We start from the raw sequence: 22780 nt of genomic DNA on the forward strand, positions 1-22780 counted from the left end.
TGATTTGGAACTTTTCCACGTCTCTTTCGAGAAAGACAAGGAGTAAGGATGATACACCAAATTCAATTAATATGCAAACGCCTGGCAAATAAAATATAACGTAGGAAAATATGAGTATATGCAAGTAGAATGGAGTGTCCTAATATGATTTAAATGGAAAAAAAACAGCAGAAAGCTGCAGAAGAGACGACTCGGGAGATCTTATCTGTGAATCACAAAACGTAGCATCCAAGTTCTGTGGCAATGGGGAAGTTAAATGGAAACACATTAAGACTGTATTGACTGGATTTTTAAAAAATAAGAGGGCTCTCATAGAAAATATAAAGTCCTAACAAGACTAGATTACGCAGGTTGGATACTCCTGATGACTGGGGAATCCAGATCCTGGCTTTACGGACTAAAGATACGATGTAGGCTATTTAGGATTGAGATGAGGAAAAATGTTTTTATCGAGAGAATGGAATTCTGTGCTACATGATGCGGTTGAGGTCAAGCATTGAATATTTTGAAGGACTTAGATATAGATTTTGGGAATAAAGAGGTCAACAGGGTGATGAGTAGGATGATTACGCATGACAATGTTGAAAGAACAGAGCTGAAAGGTTGAATAGCCTACTCTGGCTTCTATGACCATGGTTCTATGTTTGTATGCACATAGTTGGAATACTGCAAGCAATAACAGGCCCTTTATCTAAGGAAAGATTTACTGTTATTGAGACAGTTCAGAGAAGGCTCGCAAGATTGATCTCTTTTTTTAGAATCCCTACAGTGTGGAAACAGGCCCTTCAGCCCAACAAGTCCACACCATCCCTCCAAAGAATATCCCACCCAGACCCATTCCCCTACCCGATCTATTAATCTGCATGCCATCTGATTAATGCACCTAATCTACGCGCCCTGAACAGAATGGACAATTTAGCTTGGCCAATTCACCTAAACTGCATACCTTTGGATTGTGGGAGGAAACTGGAGCACCCAGAGAACACCCATGCAGACACGGACAGAATATGCAAAATCCACACAGGCAGTCACCCAAGGATGGAACCCGGGTCCTTGGTGCTGTGAGGCAGCAGTGCTAACCACTGAGCCACCATGCCGCCCGAGCAAAGGGATTGGATTGAGGAGAGGTTGTGCAGTTTGGGCATGTGTGCTTTGGAATTCGGGAGAATAAGATGTGACTTTGTTCACAACATACAAGATTCTTATGTCGTTTGACAGGGTAGGTATAGAAACATTATTTCATCTTGTAGAGCGTTTGGAACAGAAGTTATATCTCACTGAGTGTTGCACATTTATTCATTCACTCAGAACAATTTCTTCTCTAAGAGACAGTGTATCTGTGGAAGCCCTGCCAAAGCTGGGCCATTAAGTATATATAAGATTGGGATGGACAGATTAAAATTCAGTTAGGGAATCAAGGGTTATAAGGAAAAGGTAGGAAAGAAGAGTTAAGGATTATCAGATCAGCCATGAAGTCATTGGAGACTTGATAGTTGAATGGCTTACATCTGCACTGCAACCTATGGATCCTGAGTCAAATTGCTGGGAAGTCCTTCCCTAACTGCATGAGGATAGATCTACATCAAATGCACTACAGAGGATAATAAAGGCCACCAGGTGTGGTCAATAAATGCTGATGCAGCCAAAAAAACCCAGTTAACAACTAGCCCAATGTATATGTGATCTGTATTCGATTCAAAATTAAAATATATGTGAAGCACATATCTATTTCATCAATGAAATTATTAATTTATTATGGTGAGCCTTATTCAAAAAGACACAAAGGAACCAACAGTTTGGAATATTTAGTCTTCTCAATAGCACCAATCACAAAGGTTCTCTCACACACATCAGTTAAAGAAAAAATAAGCACAAATTTCCTTCAAAGATTAATTTTGGACAAAAAGCATTTGCACTTAAACAGGTGCTAATTCTCAGAGAATAAAATGATAGGACATTAAATACTCCAGTTGTCCTTCAGTCCAACAGCCCTGCACAAGATCAGGACTACTAGAACAGACAAGTGTCACTAGGTATAAGCAGTTCAATCTTTGAAATCTCTTAAAATGTAGTTTGTTCAATATGTCTTCTAAAAGCCTTTCAACAAGTCTAGCTGTTTCAATTTCTCAGCTCTCACATCAAATCCACAAGAGGGTTTCTTGCAAAGGTGGAAAAGGTGACACTAGGCGCCCTATTACCTCAGGGAATGCACCCAACTGAAGTCCAAAACAACATCAAATACCAATTCCTGGTGACCATAAACTCACACATACGATTTCACGTCAGTTCAGGCACTTAGCTGAAGACAGATGACTTTCAGAAAGTGAGTTTACAAAAATGTCCCACAGTCCTTTCAGTGTATCCTTCATCACAACAGGTCCAGGGACGAAACAGTTTTCACAGTACTTCAGAAATTAGTGATGAAAAGCATGAATAATTGAAGCAATCAGAATGAGACAGTTGCTGCCCAAATGCTTGTCATGGGTCACATAGGTGTCCACCAGCTCCCACATATTTACCCTCCATTTCCACCATATTTATTATTCTCGATTCAACTACATTCAGAAGTATAATTCAACGATTACCTATCATTACATCCAGCGGTTTAACTAGTCTAGCTATATATTTAATTACTTTTATCTCTGCAGTGTCAGTTTAAGTGACTGCCTCCGTGCAATTAAAGCAAAACGTAAAGTTCACCAACTACTGACCTAGTTCTCAACTAATGAATGCCTCTGAACACCAGCATTCCCTCCCCTCTTATGTAAAAGGTCATAACAGCAGATTTTCCCTCATTGCACCAGAAGCCTCACACAACAGACATCCTTCCACTTATGTTTTCATGAGAATCTAAATTTTCAAGCCTGTAATTTCGTCCACTCCTAGCACAAATAATACGATTTACGTCCGGGAGGTGGACACTACCCCAAAATAGAGAGCTGAATTCCTAAGCCATTTAAAGTAATTATTGAGATGTAACAGTTTACATACATTGCATGAGCTAAACAGATAGGAAATGCATGGAGACCGTGAAGGGTAAGAATAGTTTATCAATCACTGAGAACAGATAGATAGATCATGGAGAGAATGTGTTGGCCTCAGCAGCTGTGGGCTCCGTGGAACAGCTAACTGCTGTGAGCCAGAGTGTGAGGGTTGGACTGCAGCCAGTCTGCATCAATTCAAAATCTTTATCTCAAGTTCTCAAGAGCCTGCTTTAACCTTTACAGTTAGTTTATATAAGGGCAATGAGATCCAGTTCTCAGAGTTAGAAATATTTTGGGTAAAGGGAACAGGCCTAACCTGTATCTGATAACCAGAATGTTGCTGCAGAAGCTGTTGTCCCGAGAATATGACAGGAAAAGTAACTAATTGTATAAGATTGAATACATTTATTAAGAGCCCATAAGTTTAATAGGCATTGATTTCTAACAGCCCATTACTTGCATTGTACATATCTCCACTGTTGTGCAGAGGGGATTTCTGTATCGGAAGGAGGGGTAACATTTGAAGAATTGAAATTTTCCCTGAACTCTTATTTTCCAGTCTTCATGAGGAATAATGGAAGGCCCATGAATAAAATGTCCAAGTGAATGAGAATTATCAGCAAGCTTCATCGGTAACTTTTTATAAGAATTGTTTACATAACTGTAAATGTTAACTTTGAGGAAAAAAAAACCTACTAAGGAGATTTAATGAGCAGTTGTGAAGGTATCTTCTCTACATCTGTCAGCATCTCCTTGCTGCTTGCCTCCCTCTCTAACTAAGCTAAATTTTATCTTGTTCTGAGGAAGGTTCACCAGACCTGAAAATTTAACTCTGATTTATCTTCACACACCTGCTGAACTTTTCCAGCAACTTCTGTTTATATATGCTGTGCAATCTCCATTCCATGAGGACAGACCCCTTGCCCCATCTGTCAATAGTCTAAATTTAAGTCCGTTTTTTTCTCAATGTGGTGTCACATTTGATCCTGAGAACTGAACTGCAAAACTGAGATTGACTGCCAAAGTTATTACAAGAAAAAACATGAAGACTGATTATAGATCAGCTACTGTCTCATTGAATAAGTCTATATATAGGCCTCCTCACGTTCCTCACAGCTTTCCTTGGTCAGTTAAAATTATCAATTAAAGCGTGGTTACAACCCAGAATGTGGCTGCGTGGCCCATTAAGTCTGTGTCAACTCTGTGACACAGCAACTCGGCTAGTCCTACTCTGACCTTTGCCCAATGGGGCAGCATGGTGGCTCAGTGGACCCGGGTTCAATTCCAGCTTCGGGTGACTGTCTTTGTGGAGCTTACACATTCTCTCCGTGCCTGCATGGGTTTCCTCCGGGTGCTCCGGTTTCCTCACACAATCCAAAAATCTGCAGGTTAGGAGATTTGGCCACGCTAAATTGCCCATAGTGTTTCGGGATGTGCAGGTTAGGTGGACTAGTCAGTGGTAAATGTAGAGTAACAGGGGAATGGGTCTGAGTGGGATACTCTTTGGAGGGTTGGTGTGGACTTGCTGAGCCAAATGATCCGTTTCCACACTGTAGGGATTCTATGATTCAATTTCAGCAATTCTTCTTCTCTTCAGTCGCTCGTCCAATTACTTTCTGAAGGCCACAACCAAATATGCTTCCTCTCTCTTCTCCAGTGGCTCATTATAAATCCAGAACACTTGCTGTGAAACATGCATTTATCTCAAGCCGGCTCCAGTTTCAGCATATATTCTTCATCACAGATTTGATAGAAGTGGAACAAAATCCCAAGGTTTCTGGGCAGAACAGAAAATGAGAGAGTGATATATTTTTAAAAAGCAGTGACTCAAGGTGAATGTTAACATGGGGAAAAACATTATGGCACAATGAGAAGTTACATTCGCAGTTCAGAAGGAAATTAGAGCAATACTCACTGGGGTGAAACATTGAGCAGAGATTCTATGGGAAGAGCAAGGGAGGGACAATCAATAAGAATCTTCTTCCAAGGAACTATCACAGGCTTAATAAGCTCAATGCCTCTGAAATTCAATGCTACATTGGATACATCTCTGCCCAATCATCATTTAAACTGTATTTGTAAATCCCTCTCTTCAGCAACATTTGATGCACTGACATCATTTCTTCCCCCACTCACAGGCACCTCACTTCCAAATCATTCCCTGCTCAGTCATCATTTCTCCTCCATTTACACATCCCCGTACTTCTTAAACATCCTCCTCCCAGTCATCATTTCTCCTGCATTTAATCATTCCTTCACTTTTTCAACACCCCGTCCTCAGTATTATTTCTCCTCCATTTACAGTCCCTTCACTTGATAACCATCCCTTCTTCAGTATTATTTGCTAAGGGAGGATATTCCCGGAAATACATCCAGGGAAGTTATTTGGGTGGAACTGAGAAATAAGAAAGGGATGATCACCTTATTCGGATTGTATTATAGACCCCCCAATAGTCAGAGGGAAATTGAGAAACAAACTTGGAAGGAGATCTCAGCTATCTGTAAGAATAATAGGGTGGTTATGGTAGGGGATTTTAACTTTCCAAACATCGACTGGGACTGCCATAGTGATAAAGGTTTAGATGGAGAGGAATTTATTAAGTGTGTACAAGACAATTTTCTGATTCAGTATGTGGATGTACCTACTAGAGAAGGTGCAAAACTTGACCTACTCTTGGGAAATAAGGCAGGGCAGGTGACTGAGGTGTCAGTGAGGGAGCACGTTGGGGCCAGCGACCATAATTCTATTCGTTTTAATATAGTGATGGAAAAGGAGAGACCAGATCTAAAAGTTGAAGTTCTAAATTGGAGAAAGGCCAATTTTGACGGTATTAGGCAAGAACTTCCAAAAGCTAATTGGAGGCAGATGTTCACAGGTAAAGGGATGGCTGGAAAATGGGAAGCCTTCAGAAATGAGATCACAAGAATCCAGAGAAAGTATGTTCCTGTCAGGGTGAAAGGGAAGGCCGGTAGCTACAAGGAATGCTGGATGACTAAAGAAATTGAGGGTTTGGTTAAGAAAAAGAAGGAAGCATATGTCAGGTATAGACAGGATAGATCGAGTGAATCCTTAGAAGAGCATAAAGAAAGTAGGAGCATACTTAAGAGGGAAATCAGGAGGGCAAAACGGGGACATGGGATAGCTTTGGCAAATAGAATTAAGGAGAATCCAAAGGGTTTTTGCGAATATGTTAAGAACAAAAGGGTAACTAGGGAGAGAATAGGGCCCCTCAAAGATCAGCAAGGCGGCCTTTGTGTGGAGCCACAGAAAATGGGGAGATACTAAATGAATATTTTGCATCAGTAGTAACTGTGGAAAAGGACATGGAAGATATAGACTGTAGAGAAATAGATGGTGACATCTTGCAAAATGTCCAGATTACAGAGGAGGAAGTGCTGGATGTCTTGAAACAGTTAAAGGTGGATAAATCCCCAGGATCTGATCAGGTGTACTCGAGAACTCTGTGGGAAGCTAGAGAAGTGATTGCTGGGCCTCTTGCTGAGATATTTGTATCATCGATAGTCACAGGTGAGGTGCCGGAAGACTGGACGTTGGCAAACGTGGAGCCACTGTTTAAGAAGGGCGGTAAGGACAAGCCAGGGAACTATAGACCAGTGAGCCTGACCTCGGTGGTGGGCAAGTTGTTGGAGGGAATCCTGAGGGGCAGGATGTACATGTATTTGGAAAGGTAAGGACTGATAAGGGATAGTCAACATGGCTTTGTGCGTGGGAAATCATGTCTCACAAACTTGATTGTGCTTTTTGATGAAGTAACAAAGAAGATTGATGAGGGCAGAGCAGTAGATGTGATCTATATGGACTTCAGTAAGGCGTTCGACAAGGTTCTCCATGGGAGACTGATTAGCAAGGTTAGATCTCGTGGAACACAGGGAGAACTAGCCATTTGGATACAGAACTGGCTCAAAGGCAGAAGACAGAGGGTGGTGGTGGAGGGTTGTTTTTCAGACTGGAGGCCTGTGACCAGTGGAGTGCCACAGGGATCGGTGCTGGGCCCTCTACTTTTTGTCATTTACATAAATGATTTGGATGCAAACATAAGAGGTCCAGTTAGTAAGTTTGCAGATGACACCAAAATTGGAGGTGTAGTGGACAGCGAAGAGGGTTACTTCAGATTACAACAGGATCTGGACTAAATGGGCCAATGGCTGAGAAGTGGCAGATGGAGTTTAATTCAGGTAAATGCGAGGTGCTGCAGTTTGGGAAAGCAAATCTTAGCAGGACTTATACATTTAATGGTAAGGTCCTAGGGAGTGTTGCTGAACAAAGAGACCTTGGAGTGCAGGTTTATAGCTCCTTGAAAGTGGAGTCGCAGGTAGATAGGATAGTGAAGAAGGCATTTGGTATGCTTTCCTTTATTGGTCAGAGTATTGAGTACAGGAGTTGGGAGGTCATGTTGCGCCTGTACTGGACATTGGTTAGGCCACTGTTGGAATATTGCGTGCAATTCTGGTCTCCTTCCTATCAGAAAGATGTTGTGAAACTTGAAAGAGTTCAGAAAAGATTTACAAGGATGTTGCCAGGGTTGGAGGATCTGAGCTACAGGGAGAGGCTGGGCAGGCTTGGGCTGTTTTCCCTGGACTATCGGAGGCTGAGGGGTGACCCTATAGAGATTTATAAAATTATGAGGGGCATAGATAGGAAAAATAGACAAAGTCTTTTCCCTGGGGTCGGGGAGTCCAGAACTAGAGGGCATAGGTTTAGGTGAGAGGGGAAAGATATAAAAGAGACCTAAGGGGCAACTTTTTCACACAGAGGGTGGTACGTGTATGGAATGAGCTGCCAGAGGATGTGGTGCAGACTGGTGCAATTGCAACATTTAAGAGGCATTTGGATGGTTATATGAATAGGAAGGGTTTGGAAGGATATGGGCCGGGTGCTGGCAGGTGGAACTAGATTGGGTTGGGATATCTGGTCGGCATGGACGGGTTGGACTGAAGGGTCTGTTTCTATGCTGTACATCTCTGTGACTCTATGACTAGTCACATCCCCCTGCTCAGTATTATATCTCCATCTCCACATCCCTTCCTTGGCATTAAATCTCCAGCAATTACACATCCACACAATTTTACACACCCCTTCCTCAGTATGATTACTCCATTTACACATCCCTTACTCTCCGTAAATTTCTCCATTTACACATTCTTTCCTCATTATCATTACGTCTCCCTTTACGTATCACTTCCTTAGTATTAGTGTTCTTCCATTTACACATCACTTCCTCAGAATTATTTGTTTATTCATACATCCCCTCCTCAGTTTTATTACATCTCAATTTACACATCTATTCCTCAGTATTAAAATTCCTCCATTTCTACATCCCTTCCTCAGAATGATTCCTCTATTTACGCATGTCTTCTTCAACATAAGTTCTCCTCCATGTCCACAACTTTTTCTCAGTATTATTACTTCTCCATTTACCCATGCCTTCAGTATTAATTCTCTTCCATTTACGTAACTCATTCTCAGTATTGTTACTCCTCCATTTGCACATCCCTACCTCAGTATTATTATTCCTCAATTAACACTTCTTCTCCACAGCATTATTACACCTCTACTTACATGTCATTTCCTCAGTATTATTACTACTACATTTGCACATCTCTTCCTAAGTATCATTACATGTGTACTTATACATCTCTTCCTCAGCATTATTACTCCAATAATTACACATCTCTTCTTAAGTATTATTATACTTCTATTTTACATAGCCCTTGCTCAATATTGTTACTCCTCAAGGTTTGCTAAATATTTGTAGCTCGGGCCGTTTGCAGTAGTTGTACTTATGTTCGGCAAGTTGGGAAATCGATTTGCAGACATTGCATCCCCTGTCTGGTTGGCACATTCAATGCTCTGGAGCGTGCTGTGAAGCGCTGCAGTACTGTGTCTTCTGGAATTTATTTGGTTCTGTTTCTGCTGCTTCCACTTGCCAGTTCCAGTTGTTAATTGCAGTGGCCGGTATATTGGGTCTAGGTCAATGTGCTTGTTGGTAGAATCTGTGGATGAGTGCCATACTTCTAGAAATTCTCTGGCTGTCTCCTGTTTAGCTTGTCCTATCACTGTTGTGTTGTCTAAGTCGAATTTATGGTCCTTGTCATCTGTGTGTGTCCATACTAGGGACAGCTGGTCATGCCATTTAGTGGCGAGTTGGTGTTCATGGATGTGAATCGCTCATTGTCTGCCTGTTCGGCCTAGATCGTGTTTTGTGCAGTCTTTGCATGGAATCTTGTAAATTACATTCATCTTGCACATGATGGGTATAGAGCCTTTTATCCTGGTAAATTGTTGTCTGAGTTTGGCTGTCAGTTTATGGGCTGTCATGAATCCCAGTGGTCAGAGAAGTCTGGTTGTTAGTTCTGAGATTTTTTAAATATAAGGTAGCATGGCTGGTGTGTTGGGTAATGGCATGCCCTTGTCGCGTTGTTTGCCTGCTAGGCATCTGTGGATGATGTTACGGGAACATCCATTCTTGGTGAAGACTCTGTAAAGGCGTTCTTCTTCCCTTCAGAGGTTGGGAGTGCTGCAGTGTATTGTACCATTTTGAACAGGGTCCTAATGCAGCTTCTCTTGTGTGTGTTTGGGTGGTTGATGTTGTAGTTCAAGACCCGGTCGGTGTGTGTGGCTTTTCTGTACACTTCTGTGGTGCATTCACCGTTATGTGTTCCTTCTACCGTCACATCCAGGAATGAGAGTTGATTGTTGGTTTCCTCCTCTCTTGTAAATCTGATCCCTGTGGGAATGGTGTTGATAATCCTGTGGGTGTTCTCGATTTTGCTCTCTTAATAATTACAAAAGTGTCATAGACGTATCTGATCCAGAGTTTGGGTTGGATTTGTGGCAGGGCTATTGTTCCAGTTTTTACATTACTGCTTCTGCTATGAGCCCAGAGATGGGTGAGCCCATAGGTGCCCCATTGGTTTGTTCATATATTTGGTTGTTGAATGTGAAGTGTATCATCAAGCAGAGGTCTAGTAGTTCAAGTATGTAGATCTTGTTCATAGGTTCCCCGTCATGCCATCTGTACTATTTGTCTAGGAAGTTGGCTATTGTCTCTCCAGCTAGAGTTTTGTCAATTGAAGTGAACAGTGCCATTACAGCGAATGAGACCATTGCTTCATCCTTGTCTATGTTTATGTTCTTGATGATGCCTAGGAATTCCTGTGATGATTGCAAGGAGTGTTTGGATTCACTGATAAGATGCTTCAGTTTTTGCCAGTTTAAGTGATGGGGTTCCTGGAAATAACACAATAGGTCTAAATGGCTTGTGTACCTTGGGTAATCCGTAAAATCTTCAATCCTGGTTATCAGCCCGTATTTTTTGTAAGTTCCATAGTGTGTTTTTTTTCTCTATTAGTTAGCTGTACCATGTGGTCTCACTCCCTCTGTAAGTAGGTATCCATATCTGCAATTATTTTCTTTGCTTTCTGAATATATTCAGTCTTGTCCATAATAACCGTCATCCCGCCTTTACCCACTGGTACTATGATTATGTCCTTGTCCTTTTCAAGTGTGTTGAGGGCTTCTCTCTCTTTGGTGTTGAGATTCTTCTTTTGTCTTTTCTTTGTTAGTAAGGGTACAATGGTTTGTCTCACTGCTTGCTGTCTCTCTTTGGTAAGTCTGTTAGTTCTGAGCATACATTCTAGTACAGCTAGAAAGTCTGTAGTTTTTCGATCCCTGTGGTTGTAGTTGAGTCTCTTGGCTAGCATGGCTTTTTCTCTGTCTGTGAGCTGTCTGTTGGAGAGGTTTAACAGCCTCTCCAGAAGACTTAACAGCGAGACTCGTCCGACCACTCGGATTCATGACAGCCCATAAACCGAAAGCCACGCTCAGCCAACTCACCAGAACAAAAGACCCTGTGCCCATCATGTGCAAGATGAATGTATTTTACAAGATTCCATGCACAAAACACTATCTAGGACAAACAGGCAGACAACTAGCAATCCGCATCCACTAACACCAACTAGCCACTAAATGCCATGACCAGCTGTCCCTAGTGGTGACACACACAGATGATAAGGACCACAAATTCGACTGGGACAACACAAAGATCATAGGACAAACTAAACAGAGGACAGCCAGAGAATTTCTAGAAGCATGACACTCATCCATGAACTCCATCAACAAAGATATAGACCTAGACCCAATATACCAGCCACTACAAGGAACTGAAACTAGCAACCGGAAGCAGCAGAAACGGAACCAAATAAATTCCAGAAGACACAGTACAGCGCTTAACAGAAGGCTCCAAAGCACTGAAGATGTCACCTAGACAGGGGATAAAATATCTGCAAATCAATTTCTCAGCTCGGCGAACATACCCACAACCACGGCATTATTACTCCTCCATATACACATTCCTTCCTTCAAATTATTGTGCTATTTACATATCCCTTCTTCAATACAAATACTCTTCCATTTACACATCTATTCCACAGTATTATTAGCCTTCCATTCACACACCTCTTCCTCAGTATTAATTCTTCTCCATTTATACAACCCTTTTTCAGTATTATTATGTGTCCATTCCTTCCTCAGTATTATTATTCCTCCAGTTATATAACAATTCCTAAATACTATTAGACCTCCAGTTACCGGTCCCTTCCTCGCTATTATTGTTGTTCCAAACACACACCCCTTCCACAGTATTATTAAACCTGCATTTACATTTGCCTTCCTCAATATTATTATTCCTCCATTAACACTTCCTTACTTCAGTATTATTACTCCATCAGTCACATAGCCCTTCTTCAGTATTATTACTCTTCTCTTCCAAGTGCCTTCTTCAGTATTACTACTCCTCCAGTTGCACATTCGTTTTTGACCATTGTTACTCTTCCAGCAACATTTCTCTTGGTTACGTCCCATTTGTGCATGGCCCTGGACAGCTCACCTGTGTCCACCAATGATCTACACCTGCCAAGCATGCGCTCGCTTCAGCCGTGGGTGGTACAGGCATTGATTGACAGTGGTTCCAGGCCAATGGAAGGAGAAGTGGCATTGCTGGATGACCTCCTGGGAGGCAAGTGTTAAATAGAATTGGTGCAGAGCAGGAGGAGGCCATTCTCCTTGTCCAGTTTCTCACATCCAATTACTTGTACTTTTTAGAGATGCTTGCCTCTGCATGGAAAATCAATTTCATAATCTTCCCCAAGCATTGCACAGGTTGGCAGGATTCTTCTCATAATATTTTGCAATCACCATCTGGATATATTTTGCACAGAAACTATACAATTATGATGGAGCTTTGGATAACATTAATTTGGGCATCTTGGAATATTGTATACTGTTCTGATCTCTGTAACAGAGGAAGAATATGATTGCACTAGTGTGCACAGGAGATGTACCAGGATAAAAACTGAAAGAACTGCAGATGCTGGAAATCAGAGCAAAAATTGAAATTGCAGGAAAAGCTCAACAGGTCCGGGGAAGGGTCACTGGACCTGAAACATTAACTCTGTTTCTCTCCACTGATGCTGCCAGACCTGCTGAGATTTACCAGGATGTTGCCCAGGAGGGAGTAACAAAGAGTGGCTGGATATGGTATTCCACAAGGCAGGGAGGCAAGGGGGTCAGTGGATTGGTAACTGATTGAGGTGCATAAATGTATGAGAGGGATAGTCCCCCATGACTTGTCTGGACTTGTCCTACCTGTCTATCTCCTTTTCCACCTATCCACTCCACCCTCTCCTCCCTGACCTATCACCTTCATCCCCTCCCCCACTCACCCATTGTACTCTATGCTACTTTCTCCCCACCCCCACCCTCCTCTAGCTTATCTCTCCACACTTCAGGCTCACTGCCTTTATTCCTGATGAAGGGCTTTTGCCCGAAACATTGATTTCGAAGCTCCTTGGATGCTGCCTGAACTGCTATGCTCTTCCAGCACAACTAATCCAGAATCTGGTTTCCAGCATCTGCAGTCATTGTTTTTACCACCTAGAAGATAGAGAGAAAAGTCTCCCCAAGTCAAAGTTCGAGTAGCCAGGAATTTCAGTTTTAAGGAACACTGCAGGAGGTTTAGAGAGAATGTGAGAGAAAACAAATTCATTCAGAAGGTGGCAGGAATGTAGAACTTGGTGTCTGAAAGGGTTGTAGTGAAGGGAATCTTTATAAAGGCATTTAAATAAGCACTTGAATTACTGTGCAAGGTTACAGCCAAGGGCTGGAACCTGGAGGTCTTGATGACCGGCATGAACATGATGGACTGAAGGGCAAGTTTCCATGCTCTAGAAACACGATGTCTCTCTACGATTCTATGAGACTTCTCCCTATTGGAAGCCCACATGGGGAATCTGCAGTCATCCATGTGAGAGATATCTCCAGCTTATATAATTCTGGCAGAAAGAACAGAAATGCAAAATGTGCATTTGAAGTTCAATAACTAATGTAACCCAATGGTCTGCATTGATTTTTATTTCTTCACTGCTCCAGGGCCTTCGAATTGATCTATTGGCCCAACGCAAATGATGGACATGCATAAACATTAAACAAAACTTTGCAGATACTGGAAATACGGTAAAAAAAATTCAAGTAATGGAGAAACTTAACAGGTCAGGCAGCATCTGTGGACAGAAAGCAGACTTAATATTTCAAATCTAATGACAGTTCATGCAGAATCATTGTGCAGATCTGCAGAAAAGTGAATGGTGTTACACCAGGTAGAGATGCTGTCCAAACACCATCAGGAGATATTAAAGATAGTCGACGAAAATCAGATGTCAGGTCACAGAAAATATTTTTTAAAATGAGAAGTGGTACAGTAGCACCTTGACATACAAACGACCCCATTCACGTACAAATCGGTTTACAAACAGGATTGTACATAAAATTTTGCTTCAACGTAGGTACGAAATTCAAGGTACGAGCAAATGTACAAATGCAAAAAGCCCGTGTGCAACCACGTGGTTTCATTGTTCTGCTTTGCTACGCGCTTGTTGAACGCAAAAGCTCTCGGGCGCCACGTGATTTTATTCAGTTCATCTTTGGCGCGTGTGCTGTGAACAGCTGTCCAAGCATTCTTACACTATCCGAACAATGGGAACTTTTCGGTTCGCGAACCGGGTCCCGGAACGGATTAAGTTCGTAAGTCGAGGCACTACTGTATTTAGAAACAAGACATTACCCAAGAAGCATATCAGGTCTGCCAGTATCTGTGCAAAGAAATCAGAGGGAACATTTCGGGTCCGCTAATACTTATTTACAATTAAGTAATAGGTGGTCATTCATTCCTTTTAGGAATACCGGGTTTGGGGGGGTGGGGTGGTGGGGTGGTGGGGTGGGAGAGAGAGAGAGAGAGAGAGAGAGAGAGAGAGAGAGAGACTGAAGACTCAGAGGGAGTTTGGTCCTCCAACCAATACGAGTGAATGAAGAGCACAGGCTGATCCTGGAGGTCCCTCATTGTCTGAGATTCTGCCTCCATAATACCATAAGACACAGAAGCAGAAATTAGGCCATTCAGTCCATTGAGTCTGCTCCATTATTCAATCATGGCTGATAAGATTTTTCAAGCCCATTTTTCTGCATTCTCCTCATAATCGAGACAATCAAGTTCTTAGTTTTAAATTTACTCTGCTCCCACTCCAGGGTCAATACATCCCTCCTGAGGTATAGGGGCCAAGATTGCTCACAATACTCTAAATGTGGTCTGACCAGAGCCTTATAAAGCCTCAAAAATATGTCCCTGCTTTTATATGCTAGTCCTCTCAATATGAACGACAACACAGCATTGGCTTTCCTCACGACTGACTCAACCTGCAAGTTTACCTTAAGAGAAACCTGGACTAGGACTGCCAAGTCTCTGCACTTCAGATTTCTGAATTTCTGAATCTTCCTACCAAAGGACATGATCTCACAATTTCCCAAACTGTATTTCAATGCCACTTCTACAAATGAAGAATCATCTTAAGTGTTGAGATGGAAAATGGAGATAAAGGGAGGCCCAACAGGAAAAACCCAAGTTATCAAATTGTTGCAATAGTTTTATTGAATATTTCTCAATAGTAAAGACACATTAAAATTAAGAATCTGCATTAAGAGCAAGTTTATATTGAGGGTCAGGTGATGAACTGAATACAAAGACATTACTACATCGTGGGTGATGTGGTGGTTCAGTGGTTAGCACTGCTTCCCTCATAGCACCAGGGACCCAGGTTCAATTCCAGCCTCGGGTGACTGTCTGGAGCATGTACTCAATCTCCTTTTGAACCTATGGCAACTTTGGAGGGTGGTGCCTGTATGGATGTTGCTCAATTGGAACAGCATCTCCTACATCTGCATCATGCATAATTAGAAGGACGGCACAGTGGCTCAGTGGTTAGCACTGCTGCCTCCAAACACCACGGACCCGGGTTTGATTCCAGCCTCGGGGACTTCTGTGCAGAGTTTGCGCAGTCTCCCTGTGTCTATGTGGATTTCCTCCCACAGTCCAAAGATGTGCAGATCAAGTGAATTGACCATGCTAAATTGCCCGTAGTGTGCAGGGGTGTGTAGGTTAGGTGCATTAGTCAGGGGAAATGTAGAGGAATGGGTCTGGGTAGGATACTCTCGGGGTGGGGGGGGTCAGTGTGGACTTGTTGAGCCAAATGATCTGTTTCTACAGTGTAGGGGATTATATGATTAATGATCTCAGAGACAGATGAGATATTCAGTTACAAAGCATGAGGAAAAAGATTGATAGTTTCACATAGACTCACCAAAGAATATTGCATAATTTACAAGATAGAATTAACAGAGATTTTTTTATTCACTCATGGGATGTAGGTGTCTATGGTTGGACCCAGCATTTATTGCCCATTCTTGGTTGCCCTTGAGAAGATGGTTAACTGTCTTCTTGATCCACTGCAGTTTATTTGGTGTAGGCACACCAACAATGCTGTTAGAGAGGGAGTTCCAAGACTCGTCCCAGTGCCACGAAAAGAACAGCAATGTATTTCCAAGTCAGGATGGTGAGTGGCTTGTGCGGTAACTTATAAGTGGCAGTATCTTCCTTCATCTGCTATCTGTGTCCTTCTAGATGGAAATGGTTGTGGGTTTACAAGGCACTTTCTAAGGGGCCTTGCTGAATTTCTTAGTTCCATTTTAATGAAAAAAGTATTGATATGATATCATCAAATTAACAACACCTTCCTCAAAGGTGCATTGCTTTTGACCTGGTCTACGTTCAATCAGCCTAATCAGATTAGCAAAATATCTGCACAGCTCTTTTTGATGGGTCCTCTAGTTTGCATTCTATTCTGCATTTCCTTACATAGTAGGTTGCAAAGGAAAATAATACTAAAAAAATTAAACCAATGTAGTTTCAGAGTTTCTGAGCTTATTTAAAAGTTTCTGGGTATAGATAATTCTGTGATAATACCAAGTAAATTTTGCATTTAATGGGAAAGGCCCTGCAATAATTTGAAATGAATTCCATATTTCAAAGGCATTGTGTGCATTATCTGGTAATTTGTCTCCACACAGGAAACACATGAATAGCCTCTTCCCATTCTGCTATTGCAATCATATTGATGATCAAACCCTTTTCTACTCAGACACAAACACCATCTCCATCACGTGACCTTGTTGATGTGTCCGATGTCTCTCCCCACACATCGATGAACAGTCAGACCTACTGTAAAATACGGTTGGATGGTCTTTCCTCATTGTGGGCAACTCAGGCATCGATCAGATGGGCTGATTCCATGAAACATCAAACGCACACAGAGGAAGTGACTGCAAGTGCAACAGTAGGCTGGATGACTGAATAAATCCCCTCTGAATTTAGTGCAGCTGAATGCAGCTCTCCTCACTAGGAGCCTGCTCAGATAAAACCAGACTTGGAGAGGGAAGAGCAGTCAGAATGGAGTAAAACACATTGAAGTTACCTTTGGGCCAGATGAGGTTTCATTACCTGGCAGATGACAGCAACCCAGCTGTAAAACCCCTGGCTTTTACAACAAAACAGCAGTTTTAATGTCACTTATACCAGCATTTTATTCCTTCCAGATGTATTCAATTAACTGAACTTCTGGTTCCCAACTTCAGTGGTGGCTTCAGAACTCACATCTGCAGGTTATCTGTCCAGCTTCTGCAATACTAATTCAGTAACAGAAGTACTTAGCTGCCAAGATCAAATGTCTACCACAGAATTATATGAGCAGTTAACAGAGTCCTCTCAATTTCTCCAACAGTTATTTTAATGCAGACTTGAATCAATTCTTTTTTTTTCAGAAGGGTCACTGGAATGAAAATTAACAACTGCTTCAAAATGGTAGCTTCAGAACTTGCTTCATAAAAATGTTAAAACTTCTTAGAAAAATTGCAGCAGCAACATTCATACTGGAAACTTTAACATGCAATTTCACTTTCAGTCAGGAACAGATCTCACTTTGACCCTCATCTCTGATTTCACAGCTGGTTTCCAGCATTTCCTATTGTTCATGCTGACTCTAAATTCAGTAGTGAAAATCTTTGTGTTCCCTGTCTACAAGCTCTGAACCATGGGAGAGAGCAGCTAAGATGATTTCCTTACACACCTAAGGATGGTCTCTCATAGAGACTTTGCTGTCAGTGAAGAAAGATGAGAAAGACCACAGTGGCATTTGTCCCTCTCAGTGTGACCCTGGAAGACCATGCCCAGGCTGTTGTATGATTCTCACCCCAGATTGTCCTTCCTTCAATTGAAGACTAGCACTCAGGTGGAAAAGACATAACCTTGCAATGTGTTTAAATAAAAGATTATTTATTTCATATTTAACCAGAGTACGAAACTTCAACCCAGTGATTTTTGGGGGGTGGTGTGAAATCTCTAGAAACCACCAGAAAAATCATACCATTGCTATCATTTGCAAGAGACTGATGGTAGATGAATGAGTTCACCAGAGTGGATGAATGCATAAATCCCTTCCGACACACTGTGCAAGCGAATGGCATCTTCCCAGTGTGAAGATGGTAGTGCATTATCAGAACCTTGGTGCAAGGATCAAGGTATCTCAGAGAGAGTACAGGATATTCTCAAAGGGAGTGGGACCAGCATTGTCTTTGTATGCATTGGAACTAAGGACATAGGAAGGAAAAAGGATGAGATTCTGAAGGGAGAATAGAGGAAGTTAGGCAGGAATTTAAAAAGGTCCTTGAGAGTAATTATACCTGGATTACTCTTGGTGCTACGTCTAAGTGAGGGCAGAAATAGGAGGATTGGGCTGATAAATGTGTAGCTGATGAGCTAATGCATGGGAGAAGTGTTCATATTTTTGGATCATTGAAATCTCTTCTGGAGTAGACATGACCAGTACAAGACGGATGGATTTCACCTAAATTGGAAGGGGTCTAATATACCGGGAGGGAGATTCTCTGTTCTGGAGGATGTAAACTAGTAAGGTGGGACGGGGAGGTGGGGGGAGGACCCAAAGAGATAGTAAGAAATGAGATCAGTCTGAAATTGGTATCGTTGGGAAAAGGAGCAAGTCAAACAGTCAGGGCAGACAGGAACATGGCAGAGACCAAGGTAGGATGGATTCATTAAACTGCATTGCAAGAGGCCTAACAGGGAAGGGTTAGGAACATGGGACTGGAATGTCATAACAATTACAGAGATGTGGCTCAGGGATGGACAGGATTGGCAGCTTAATGTTCCATGATAGAAATGCTATAGCAAGGATAGAAAGGGGAACAAGAGAGGTGGGAGAGTGGCATTTTTGATAAAAGATAACATTATGGTTGGGCCTAAAGGAGGATATTCCTGGGAATACATCCAGGGAAGTTATTTGGGTAGAACTGAGAAATAAGAAAGGGATGATAACCTTATTGGGTTGTAATATAGATTCCCCAATCATCATAAGGAGGTTGAGAAACAAATTTGTAAGAAGATCTCAGTTGTCTGAAAGAATATTAGGGTCATAATGATCAGGAATTTTAACTTTCCAAATATAGACTGGAATGACCAATGTGTTAGGGTTTAGATGGAGAGGAATTTAAGTGTGCACAAGAAAATTTTCTGAACCAGAGCGTAGATGTACCTACTAGAGAAGGTGCAAAACCTGACCTATTCTTGGGAAATACGGCAGGGTAAGTGACTGAGGTGTCAGTAAGGGAACACTTTCAGGCCAGTGATGATAATTCCATTAGTTTTAAAATAGTGATGATGGAAAAGGTTAGACTGGATCTAAAAGTTGAATTTTTAAATTGGAGGAAGGCCAATTTTGATGGTATTAGACAAGAACTTTCAAACGTTGATTGGGGGCAGATGTTTGCAGGTAAAGTGACGGCTGAAAAATGGGAAGCCTTCAAGATGAGATAATGGGAGTCCACAGGCAGTATATTCCTATTAGGGTGAATAGGTTTTGGTTAAAAACAGCTAGGTTTTGGTTAAAAAAAAACCATATGTCAGGTGTAGACAGCAGAGAGCGAGTGAATCCTTAGGAAAGCATAAATGCAGTACGAGTACACTTAAAAGGGAAATCAGGAGGGCAAAAAGGGGACATCAGATAGCTTCGATAAATAGGGTCAAGGAGAATCCACAGAGATTTTATAAATATATTAAGGACAAAAGAGTAACTCGGAAAAGAACAAGACCCTTCAAAGATCAGCAAGGCAGCCTACGTATGGTAACTCAGGAGGTGGGAGAGATACTAAACAAGTATTTTGCATTAGTGTTTACTGTGGAGAAGGACATAGAATGTGGGGAAATATATGGTGACATCTTGAAAAATGTCTATATTACAGAGGAGGTGGTTCTGCATGTCTTAAAATGCAGAAAGGTGGATGAATCTCCAGGACCTGATCAGGTGTACTCTAGAACACCGTGAGAAGTGATTACTAGGCCCCTTGCTGAGATAATCACAGGTGAGGTGCGAGAAGACTGGAGGTTGGCTAACATGCTGCCTCAATTAAAGAAAGGTAGTAAGGACAAGCCAAGGAACTATGGACCGGTAAGCCTGACATCAGTGGTGGGTAGGGTGTTGGAGGGAATCCTACAGGACAAGATTTACATGTATTTGGAAAGGCGAGGATGGATTAAGGATAGACAACCTGGCTTTGTGCATGGGAAATCATGTCTCACTAACTTGATTGAGTTTTTTTTTAATCAGTAACAAAGAGGATTAATGAGGGTAGAGCAGTGGACATGATCTATATGGGCTTCAGTAAGGCATTCGACAAAGTGTTTCATGGTACACTGGTTAGCAAGGTTACAACCCATAGAATACAGGTAGAACTAGCCAGTTGAATACAGAACTGGCTCAAAGGAAGAAGACAGAGGGTGACTTTGGAGAGTTCTTTTCAGATTGGAGGCCTGTGACAGTGATGTGCTACAAGGATCGGTGCTGGGTCCACTGCTTTTCGTCATTTTCTAAATGGTTTGGATGTGAACATAGGAGATGTAGTGGACAGTGAAGAAGGTTACCTCAGAGTACAACAGGATCTTGATCAGATGGGCCAATGGACCAAGGAGTGGCGGATGAGGTTTAATTTAGATAAATGCTGCATTTTGGAAAGGCAAACCAGGGCAGGACTTATATACTTAATGGTCCTGGGGAGTGTTGCTGAACCAAGAGACCTTGGAGTGCAGGTTCATAGCTCCTTCAAAGTGGAATCGCGGGTAGATAGGACAGTGGAGAAAGCATTTGGTATGCTTTCCTTTATTGGTCACAGAATTGAGTGTAGGAGTTGAGAGGTCACATTGCAGCTGTACAGCTCATTGGTTAGGCCACTTTTGGAATATTGCGTGCAATTCTGGTCTCCCTCCTATAGGAAGGATGTTGCAAAACTTGGAAGAGTTCAGAAAAGATTTACAAGAATGTTGCAAGGGTTGGAGGGTTTGAGTGACAGGTAGAGGCTGAGTAGGCTGGGGCTACTTTTCCTGGAGTGTCAGAAGCTGAGGGGTAACTTTACAGAGATTTATAAAATCATGAGGAACATGGATAGGGTAAATAGACAAGGTATTTTTCCTAGGGTGGGGGAATCAAGAAGTAGAAGGCACAGATTTAGGGTGAGAAGGGAAGGATTTAAAAGGACCTAAGGGCAACCTAATGGACAACTTTTGTCATGCAAAGGGTGGTGTGTGCATGAAATGACCTGCCAGAGGAAGTGGTGGAGGCTGGTACAATTACAGCATTTAAAAGGCATCTGATGAGTATATGAATAGGAAGGGGGTTAGAGCGATATGGGCCAAATGCTGACAAACAGGACTAGATTAATTTAGGATATCTGGTCGGCTTGGACGAGTTGGACCGAAGGACCTGTTTCTGTGCCGTACATCTCTAAGAATCTTTCTAGATGGTGATGGTTTAGTCTGAGGTTTGCCATCCGTCAGATGAGGGGCAAGGTTCAGGAGGTGGGACTTTCAAGGTGATCTCAACCAGTACAGGAACTGAAATCGTGCCCTCCGTGTCACTCTGCATTGCAAGCCAGCCTCCAGCCAACTGAACTAACTGATCCCCAAACTGGGAACAAACTCAGAATTAATGTAATTAGTACGGCATGTGATTAAAAACAGTACTAACAGAGTCTAAGCCCTGCTGTTACTTGTGAATTCGCTGGTGTGTGAGCAAGTTGGATGACTGAGTGAACCCCTTCCCACACTCCGAGCAGGTGAATGGCCTCTCCCCAGTGTGCACTCGCTGGTGTGTCTGTAGGTGGGATAAACGAGTGAATCCCTTCCTACATATGGAACAGATAAATGGTCTGTCCCCTGTGTGAACCTGCTGGTGTGTCAGAAGATTTGACGAATTACTGAATCCCTTCCCACACACGGAGCAAGTGAATGGTCTCTCGCCAGTGTGAACCCGTTGGTGTTTCACCAGGGTGGATGAACGTGCAAATCCCTTCCCACACACTGTGCAAGCAAATGGCCTCTCCCCAGTGTGAGTATATTGGTGCGTTATCAGATCCTTTTTGCTTTTGAAGCATTTCTCACAGTCAGAACAATTAAAAGGTTTGTTGTTGGAGTGAACACGCTGGTGGGTCGCAAGATGGGAAGAGTGAGTGAATCCTTTCCCACAGACAGAGCAGGTGAAAGGTCTCTCGCCGGTGTGAGTGCGCCGATGAATCTTCAGTTCAGATGGGTAATTAAATCCCTTCCCACAATCCCCACATTTCCAGGGTTTCTCCATGGCATATATCCTTGTATCCCTCCAAGTCCCATAACCAGCTGAAGCCTCGTCCAGTCAGAGTAATTTCCACCTGATGTGAATGCTGTTCCTTTCAGGCTTTGAAAGGTCTTTATCACCAACCCATGTGCGTGCTTCAGTGATTTCTCAGTCACACTGATGTTTGAAGTCTTTACCAACAGAAAAGCAATTCTCCTTCTACGTTCAAAGGCTGAGGGTGTTCAGGTCCCAATTAAACGAGCCACTCTGTCCGATCCTGACGTGACATTTTGGTTTGAGTTCCCCGCCTATGAATCCTCCCCTTCTGAAATCCGGCACAAAGAGCTTACAGGAGTCATCGCTGCTCGAAAAACATGGTACAAAATTAGAACATTTTTTCCCCATTGTTTCCCCAAACCTCTTCAGTCAAGCTGAAATAGGCCAACACCAGCATTAAAAGGCAAACTTCCTAGCTAAACCAGAATGATGGCTCAGTGTATACGAGATGCTAAGCGCGCTGATGTATTCACTGTGGAAGGTATCCAGCCGAAAGATGGATACTACATGTTTTATCTGTGAGGGCTGACAAGCACAGACAAGGGTGGCTCAGTGGTTAGCACTGCCACCTCACAGCGACAGGCACCCAGGATCAATTCTAGCCTCAGGCTCTGCGTGGAATTTGCACATTCTCCCTGTGTCTTTGTGGATTTCCC

General features: G+C 42.4%; 1 protein-coding gene across 11 annotated transcripts in view; it reads right to left on the reverse strand.

Moving 5' to 3' along the window:
* Positions 1–1568: 1568 nt before the first annotated feature.
* The window catches only part of LOC140461006 (uncharacterized), a 42971-nt gene continuing 21759 nt past the window's right edge, over positions 1569–22780 (reverse strand). For 5 of the 11 annotated variants that reach the window (XM_072555782.1, XM_072555777.1, XM_072555780.1 and 2 more), the window contains exon 3: positions 17160–22428. In XM_072555782.1, the coding sequence (XP_072411883.1) occupies positions 21501–22091 (591 nt within the window). In that variant the 5' untranslated portion in view covers positions 22092–22428 and the 3' untranslated portion in view covers positions 17160–21500. Of the gene's footprint in view, positions 4762–17159; positions 22429–22780 lie in introns of those variants that run through there. The other 6 variants (XR_011954443.1, XR_011954444.1, XR_011954445.1 and 3 more) reach the window with 3 other exon arrangements.

This window comes from Chiloscyllium punctatum, chromosome 36 (genome assembly GCF_047496795.1).
Source record: "Chiloscyllium punctatum isolate Juve2018m chromosome 36, sChiPun1.3, whole genome shotgun sequence".
Classification (NCBI taxonomy): Eukaryota; Metazoa; Chordata; class Chondrichthyes; order Orectolobiformes; family Hemiscylliidae; genus Chiloscyllium; species Chiloscyllium punctatum.